The 9,285-nt window shown below is 34.2% G+C and overlaps 1 protein-coding gene across 4 annotated transcripts; it reads right to left on the bottom strand.

Moving 5' to 3' along the window:
• Positions 1 to 85: 85 nt before the first annotated feature.
• Positions 86 to 6,927, bottom strand: LOC102597707 (uncharacterized). Of its 4 annotated transcripts, none has more exons than XM_006363258.2 (11): positions 6,382 to 6,927; positions 5,608 to 5,694; positions 4,997 to 5,113; positions 4,243 to 4,331; positions 2,871 to 2,959; positions 2,650 to 2,753; positions 2,453 to 2,552; positions 2,129 to 2,204; positions 1,918 to 2,032; positions 1,295 to 1,826; positions 86 to 779 (listed from the first exon to the last, which is right to left on the bottom strand). In XM_006363258.2, the coding sequence occupies exons 1-11, from the start codon at positions 6,674 to 6,676 to the stop codon at positions 431 to 433; spliced, it is 1,953 nt and encodes a 650-aa protein (XP_006363320.1). In that variant the 5' UTR covers positions 6,677 to 6,927; the 3' UTR covers positions 86 to 430. The 4 variants fall into 4 exon arrangements, with proteins under 4 accessions (XP_006363320.1, XP_015158876.1, XP_015158878.1 ...); XM_015303390.1 differs by having other exon boundaries at positions 2,453 to 2,537; XM_015303392.1 differs by having other exon boundaries at positions 5,500 to 6,202; positions 6,382 to 6,453.
• Between the last annotated feature and the right edge of the window lie 2,358 nt (positions 6,928 to 9,285).

Genomic DNA, 9,285 nt, shown 5'->3' with positions numbered 1-9,285 from the left:
TCTACCAAACGACCCCTAAGAGATTAACTTTGCTCCAGTGGACAACAAAATTGCGCAACACAATAGGGAAAACAAGCCACTGCTGTAAACTTTGGCTGAAAGATGAATTATTTCATCTGTAAGTTTCAGGAAACTAAAGCACCATTGTGTTCCAAATATGGTTGTCTCCAGAGAACAACGAGTGAAGCACATAACATCACTTCAGTTTATAGAGGGTAAATTTCCCTAGTATATGGATATGATTATTTTGGTTAGTACAAGACTGATACAAGAATATGCAATATTGAGTTCAGTCACGTCTTGAATATATGTGATACTCCTTTCTTGCAATCTCCAGCAAAATTGTTTCTTTCCATCCGTGAAACCTGAGCCAATATCAACTGCTCTATGTTGCATTGCTTGTTGACGGAGCCACCCATCTTCGAGGACGTTATCCTTTAGCTCTGCCATTTGTGTGTCTGCTTTTCTGTGCCCATTCCTTCAACACAGATATCACAAAGAGTATCTTTTCCATTATTTTATGAATTGTCTCTTTTGACTTCGCTCTTACAGTATCAGCCATTTCCTTGAGCTTGTCCATCAAACTTTCAGTTCTATTCAGACTCTCTTCAACTGACTGATTTCCTGCACTGAGCCATGTAACATCAATATTCAAATCTTCTTGTATGTCATTGTCAACTATCACTTTGTTGATGCCTTGTCTCTCCCAACGGTTTTTAGCCGCCTCCAGTGTTTTTGCTCGCTCTCTAGCTCTTTTAGCCTCACCTTCAGCCCAAGCTCTGGGTGCAAGATTAAAACATGATGAGCTAAAGGTGAAATGCAACTGAAAAGTGTGGAATATTTTTTAGCATTAGTATTAAATTGTTGAACCAAATAAAAGATGACTGAAATGTTTCAACATGAAACATGCAAGTGCAGAATATCAGCGGCTTTGATATAGCCAGGGCCACTTTGCCCCATTGTCAGCTATGCTTTAACAAATGCGACCAACTTATACTTTTGACAAAACAAAATTCAAGTTAATAAGGTTTAGAATAAAAGACCAGAGGAGATGGTGGTGGCAACATCAGGAAAGACTGTATTCAAGCAGAACTGACTCTCATGATACATCATGTTGTTGCAACTTCCCAGAAATCTAAATGTCAAACATACAGTGTGATTGATTAACTAGCCAGGTAATTTACTCACCTTACCAGAGCCATGAGCCATCCAGGTACAGTGAATCAATTATGCAGATTGATATCTGATTAGAGAAGAGAACTCAAGCCATGAATTTTAACAATATGTTTCTTACCTAGCTATGGATAATGCTTTCCTTTCAACCTCAAGCTCATATTGTAACCGTGCAATCTCTTGGTTTTCAATTTCTGCATCTCTATGTAACTTGCCAAGCCTTTCCTTTTCATATGAGATATCTATTTTGTCACTCTTAAGGCTCTGCAATTGTTCCTCTACCTCATGTCTGAACCTGGAAAGAACTTCCAGTTCCGAATCAACAGCAGCTCGTTCCTTCATAACTACAAGATGCTCTGCTTTCCGCTCAGCTCTCAAGCTTTCCAACTCTTGCCTTGCTTCCTCAGCCAACTTCTTTATTGTATCAACCCTTTTCTTTTCCAATATGAATTCCTTCTCAAAACTTGCATTCACATCTTTCTCAACTTGAGCTGCCAGAGAATTATATGATGCAACAGCTTTTTCAGCAATTGACTCAGCCTCAATGCGCGAAAGTACCTCAACAATGGTGTCAGAAGCTTCACCAGTTGCTAGGGCAATAACGGCTTGACCTTTTGTCACAGGTTTATATGGCTGGAAGAGTCTTGTATATCCTGTATTGATAGGTTGGCAAATAATAATACTTTTCATTTCTCATGAATAAGATGATTCATGTCAGAAATGATTGCAGTGAACAGAACTTACCAAATGCAAGGGCTATTATTCCCCTTTCACCTGATGACAAGTCAGCTACCAGTGCTGGCCATGCATCTGGATGAATCTTGTCAGTATCTATCCATCCAGAGACCTTCTGCAGGGACTGCCCATAAATAAGAGATTGTTGCACCTACTGATTAGTCACTGTTATGTGTCATAAACAAGGTAAAACCAACATTTTTATCGATTTGTATGCAACCTTCTGGTCAACTACTGGAAGCTGTCTTTTCTCTAGGGCCATCTTCCAACTGACAAGATCCTGACGTGATAAAGGACTGCAATAAAAAACTTTAATGTTATAAGTGGAACCGGATTTTGGGGAATACTATTTGGCCTCAAAACTATATTAGCACTGACATGAAGTTAGCCTGTAAGAATACCAGGGTCAATATTTATCAGCAAATAAAATGATATAGAGATCTAAGAATAAGAAAAGTAGCAATACTCATATGACATCAAATGTAAGGTGCTATTGATGAAGAGAGGGTAGAACAAAGAGAAGTTATTTTGAGCAGTATTATACCTTTCGGGAGTGAAGAAGAAGGGACTTTGGTCAGGATATGAAGATGACTTCTTGTCATGTCTTGAGAGCTTGCTCGAAATTAGACCTGCTTCAGCCAAGCCTGGAAATAATTGGCATTCACAGACAGCAACTTCAAAGTATTTAACAGAAGTAAAAGCAGAATTCTGAGAAGAAAATCGATGATTCTGAAGCTCTACCTTGTATGGAAGGGAAGTCTGGATCATCAAGCGTAATATCATCGAAGGCAAGTTCAGTAACATTCTCAATGTACATTGCAGGGTAAACCTTTGAGGCATTGGTTCTGTAAAATAATTCAAAAGCACCCGCTATTCCTCATAGGTAATCACTTTATTTTCAAGTGGTAAAAAGCACGACAAGATCAACCATGTAGAAGTTTATGAAGATTAGACAGGTAAACCTTGATAGAACGCTACTAGCACTCACCAACCAGCGAGCATATTCACGTCGAGTACAAAGGTCTCCAGGTTGGACATCAGCCTCAATAACCTAGAATTTAAATATTCAAAACCAGTAGCAGAACTCTTTATGTGCACAACTGCAAAAACAACATGGGATTAAAGAGTTTTTCCCATTAATGTTATGCAACATATTTAAGTCTCTCAAGAATGAAACATGAATTGAATACGATCATATCAACACATGTTTGAATTTTCATTCTAAATACATTGTGAGACTATTCATGAGAGTGTAGGGTTAATTGTATTGGGTGGTAGGAGGTGGTAGAGGGACAGAAGTAGAACTCAGAAAAGTCTGCCTTCAGTTTTCTTTTCATTCTGTGGCATATTATGACAATCTTATTCTAGGCATGCCCTTTGTCCAACAAGGTGCAAAGCACTAAGGCATTCCACCTTCCTGGTGACTCAACCTAGGGCAGCAGGAGGAGTGCTTCTAAACAGTTATAGTGATGAAGTAATCCAACTGGCCAACAGGTTTACTTACAGTAGCAAAGAGAAATCTATCCTTCATATCTAAAGCTATACATCAAACATATCGAATCCTATTATGGTTTTGACCCATAATATCTCAGTACAAGATGGTTGCACTTGCACCAAGTGACCTTGTTCTACTTTGCATAGACACTCTGTTATCTGATCCCTGAAAGAACATAAGTATAAGATTCTGCTATCTTATTTACCGGAAAAAAATAAAAAAAATTCATGGCCAAATGCCTTCAAGAGTTTCAGGCAGTAAATTTTTTAAGCACATTCCTTTATTTACTTCAGCCAAAATAGACAAACTCTACTAGTATCTTCATCCAAACAATAAAATAAGGGCCGTTAATATAGATATTGATTGGTTGTAAGTATGGTAAATAAAAGTCATCAAAACCCATCATTTTTCGTAGGTAAGAGAGATTATGGAAGATACACGTTTTCCATAAGGAAATTTTCAGAAGGATATTGCCCATCAAACTTTTTGTTTTTACCAACACTTATCTACCCATATCTTTCTTGTCAATTAAAACAGGGCAATGCTTCTATACTATTTTCAGAGAGGAACACTTCACATGTGGAAAGGTAAGATCTTACTCCATACTAACGAAATTTTGTTGAACCAAACTTGCAGTTACATGGAAAAAATATCCTTCGAAGTAAATTCATGATGTTGGTGTTGAGAGTCATCAAGAGAGCAAAGTGGGAAAGGCCATTGTTTGGCTCCAGATTTCTGAGGTGCATGGTTTACCTCAAGATTTTGTTTTAAGGAAAATGTAAATCAGAGAACTTGAAACAGAGAATTCTTCCAATGAAGGAAAAGTAATCTTTAAGTACCTTTAAAACTTGTAATGCTGCTAGTGCCTGACCTTGGACTTGATCAACAGCGGCAGGTACCAGAACCTTCCTAGGAAGTGCCTGCAGAACTGCAGAGGTAGTAGATGGAGCAGGTATACCAACAAAGGTAAATACATCACCAGAATCTATTGAGTTAACAGAAGATCCTCTTCCATTGATATCCTTAAAATTGTTTTTCAAGTTGGTCACAAGTTATTACTGACGCTGACATTGTTCTAGACCATTTGTCTCCTTTTAAAAATTATGCACTTATAAAGATGACTTATCTTCTTTGGTTTTGAGACCTCTGATATATCGCCGTGGTCGACATTCTTGACTGAAATTGAGCTTGTAATCTCCAAACACTCTTGATGCATAATCTTGGGTTCTAAAAGTGTTTCTGACTGTGGATTTAATGAGATATTGATGATCAAAGGCTCAATAGGAGGTTTGTCTGATGAAGTGTTGGAATCTCCTAGTCCTTCTAAACTAGATACTTCCTCTTGGTTATCAATTTAATCTGTTCCATTGGGATTTAGGACTGATGCTACATCTAATTTGGCATCACTGAACTCCTTCTCCCCTGGTTCATTTGTTGGTTCTATTTTTCCAGCAACAAGACTATCTTCCTTGTTTTCAAAGCTTGAGGCAGCAAGCAACTTGCCAGAAAGATCATATCTTCACTAATTCACTAATTCTACTTTTTCAATAGTTCCATCATTTTCTGCATATAAAGAAAGATCATTATTTATACCTTTTTCCATTCGACTGTTCTCTAAAAATTTCCCATCTTCAACTGTGTCGTCGTGATTATCAGAAGCCATTGGCATTTCTTGTAGCGCTGTTAAAGGTTCCCTCTGATGTTTCACTCCTGTGTACATGCACTTGAAAGTCATGAATCAAACTAGCTAGCAGCTTTCAAGAAAAAGTACTAAGGACATGCATTGTTATTGTCTGCTGTTCAAATTAACAAACAAAGGTGGCATAGTTACACAACCAAACTGCTATAACAAGGAACCACAGATATCTGAACTGAAGTTGCTCAACTGCAATGGTTAGTAGCCTTTTTATGACTACTTAAACCCTCCTCATATGTGATGATTATTGCAAAATAAAACTTCCCAAAATGAAAGCAGATGTTGACTCAGTTTCATCTCTAATGGATCCAACTATTAGGAAAACCTGTTAGACATGTCTTACAGAGGCTCTTTCAAAGACCATTTGTTGATACGAAAGGAGTAATTCTTAACCACATACTAATGAAATGTGTTTGCTAGATTCTTTATCTCATCATTGTTCCAATAAATGTGCTCCCCTTGAAATGAGTGGCTCTCGGTCCCCAGAGAAGGTGACAGATAAACTCACTTGTTGAGTTCCGCTTGCCAATACACAAGGCAGCAAAAGTAAGCGCAGTCACAAGGATAACACCAGCTGCTCCTGCTACCACAATACCTAGAAAAAAGATGTGCTGAAAGTGTTATTTGTCCATAAGAGAACAAAGAAGAATCTATCACTCCAAAGATTTTTTTTATTTTTTATTTAATCACTCCAAAGATTAATATGCATTATGCAGTTAAATCGGTCGTCTATGTGAGCTTCATAAAGCATAAATGTCCACAGCCCAGATAAAGGAAGAGATTGTGGTAGGTTGATGGCTATAAAATAGTCTTAACCATAATAAATAATCCTCTAAAGGATACACGATTGATATAACTGACTCCAACTAATTAGATATTGAGAAATAGTCAATTGATTGATGGATGCAGTCTGCAGTTTCTTGCACTTGGATTTATGTTACACTTTGTTGTTTCTTATACTTTGAATATCATATTAATTTGTATAGTTACTGTCCAGAATGCTTATAGTATTTTTCCATGGCTCCTTCACTGTCATTGATTCTTTTTCCGACCTCCCGAGACTCCACTTTGTGGAATTATAGTGTGTATGTTGTTGATGCATTCTACAGTTGAACACAGAATGCATAAGACGGCAATATAATTCTCAGAGTCAAAAGTAAAGGTACTTCACCACAAGCTCAATCAAGACATTTATTAAATCAAAAATCCCCAAACCAGATGAAGTCTGCAATAGGATCCTCTCTATCAATTCCACTTCATTCAGCATAAAGCACTCACTCACCTGCAAACGACTGCTTCTCCCCCTTGGAATCAACGGATTTTTCAGCAACATCATCAGTTTCAGACCATCCACCCAAACCATCATCTGAGGACGTAGAATTCAGCCACGTATTTCTCGTTCCAACACAATTACTATCATTTGTCCTGTTATTCCCAGCAAACAGAAACAAATGAATCCGACGACGCTCCAGGTTTCTAACACGCATACCGGAGAACACATCCGGAGGTTTTCTGCAGCTGAATGCTAATCGAAGCTGAAAAGAATTGGGGCAGCATGCCATTGTCAGAGAAGTCATTTTGGAGTCTTCTTCACATACGAGAACTGGTAATTTAGGGTTTGAATTTATCGTCAATTGAAGAAGTAGCTGAGATACTTGAAGATAATTTTCTGGTTCTACGCATGTATTTTTCTATCTTCACTTCTTTTTCATTCCAACTTTGCAGTGACACTGTTATATAATCTTTTGATCACACCAACAGAATTACTACCTGTTACTGGATACACATTTGCCTTTTCGTTATGAAGCACTTAATAATGGATACACATTTCCCTTGAATTAACAGACAGTAAACACAATCAATATATACTACTCCATTATTGATGGTAATTATATGCTGAAATAACAGTTTTCCAATATTATTTTGAATATAATCTCAAATACATGTGAGTTAAATTAAGTGTCAAATACTTCATCCGTTCCTTTTTATATGTCACCTTTTTACTTTGCACTTACATTAAAAATGATGTAATTTTACTCTTCTACCCTTATTTAATTTTTTTGGAACTTAAGTTTTCAATCAATGAATATGAATTAATTTATTTTGATTAATTAATTTAACCATTGAACATGAATCATTTACTTAGTTTTTCTAAGTTGGTCAAATATATATATTTTCAAGGCTAATAACTCACAAGGATAAAAAAGAACAATATGGTAATTTATACATTGATTTATGAAATGACAAATATTATGGATCAACTATTTATAGAAAGGGATGACATATAAAAAGGGACGAAGGGAGTACATTATATTCGAGCGTGATTTGCATATATTTGAGATATGTTGCCTTTCTCCGTCACTCGGTCCTCTCCTTCTTTATATATGTATTTCACAATGTATCCAATTTTTATAATTTCATATATCTGTGTATTCATTATCGATTTTATGTATTTGTGTATTCAAAATTAATTGCATTTCATTGTATTCGGTATTAATTTCGTCTTGTATACTTGATATCAATTTCATCAGTGTATTCAATATCAAATATCTAGTATATATATATAATGTAATTGATACTCCCTCTGTCCTTAATTACTTGTCCACTTTTTCCTTTTTAGTTGTCCCTAATTACTTGTCCATTTTGACAAATCAAGAAAGGACAATTATTTTTTACCTATTATACTCTCAATTAATTACTTTGAAAAATGTATAACTTTTTGAAAACCTTAAGTTTTTAATTCATCCACCTCATAATTAATAGGGGTAAAATGGTAAACTCATTATGTCAATAATTTTTTTTAATAGGTGTGTCAATTCAAATGTGAACAAGTAATTAGAAACGAAAGTATCTAAATATGCATCAATACATTAATTATTGCATCCATGCATTAATTAGTGCATCTTATTTCGAAATATGCGACATTTATCAATTGCCAGTAAATGTCATCATCAAGAAGTTTTGATACTTATTATATGCTATTTTTTTAATATAAATTTATCTATCTATACAATCACACATCTAAAATATATAATTTCTAACTAATTAAGTATACTATCTATTTTTGCTTATCACTAGTGCAACTATTTCATCACAATCAAAAAGATTGTGATTGAGTGATAAGTACTCCTTCGCTTTATCCTCAATATGAGACTTTTTGACGCAAATCCAAATTTAAAACCGGGTGGAAAACCAAAAAAAATAAAATACTATATCACAATTTTTTTGTGATCTTTTCAAAATAATGTCATTTTCTATAATTTCAAATTTCATACATTATTCTCGACGACATGATTTTATAATCATAAATTAATACAATGACATTCAAGATTTAAAATTTAACTTTCATTTTGTTGTTATTAAATTTTGTATCTTGTTAAGTATATTCACATAAAATAAATAATATTTAAAAAAAATGAAATGAAACTTTAAAAAAAATATAACAAACAATGTAAAATGAAACAAAATAAAGAAGTAGGAAAGGAAATTACTGATTCTAGTGCGAAACATGAACAATAATTCTATAGAATATACAAAATTATAGTAACTTATATATTGTTTACTTTTATCAAGGAGAAAAAATTACTTAAATTATTTGTTAAATTAACATGAAACTAAAAAAAGAAAATTGTTAAGTCATTCAGTTGTCTCGATAATAATGCAACTTAGGATTAATGATATTAAATGTAATATTTATCTAATTTATTTATTAAGCGAGAAGTTATAAATATAAAGAATAGTAATGTTAATAATAAATTGATAAATAATATTATATATATTTAAAGAAATAACTACATGATTTAGAAAATATATGTTATTTATTTACGATACATAACTATACATTAAAAAAATTATTTTATAATTATACTTCACTTTTTCTAGCATCTTTCTTCTTTCTCAATCTTCAAATTTTAAACTCTTTATTAAAAATTCTAACTCCGCCACTACAGACTATGTTATAGTGGTGCTGAAATTGTAACTAAGTCACTTGGTAATCAATGAAATCTGTTAGTTATAAAAAAATAAATTGTTTTCTCCCTCCCAACACCCACCCCCCTGCCTCTCTCACTGCCTCTTTTCTCAATTTCCAGTTTTATTTGTTCTTCCTTTAGCTTCTTCTTTTTTTTTGATATTTTTTATGTGTTTGTATCAATTATATATTTACTCATTTTATTTAGTCATCTTT

Source organism: Solanum tuberosum, unplaced genomic scaffold, assembly GCF_000226075.1.
Source record: "Solanum tuberosum cultivar DM 1-3 516 R44 unplaced genomic scaffold, SolTub_3.0 scf00432, whole genome shotgun sequence".
NCBI classification, from domain to species: domain Eukaryota; kingdom Viridiplantae; phylum Streptophyta; class Magnoliopsida; order Solanales; family Solanaceae; genus Solanum; species Solanum tuberosum.
Note: the sequence above shows the minus strand (reverse complement) of the source record. Positions and strands in the feature narration are given on the sequence as shown.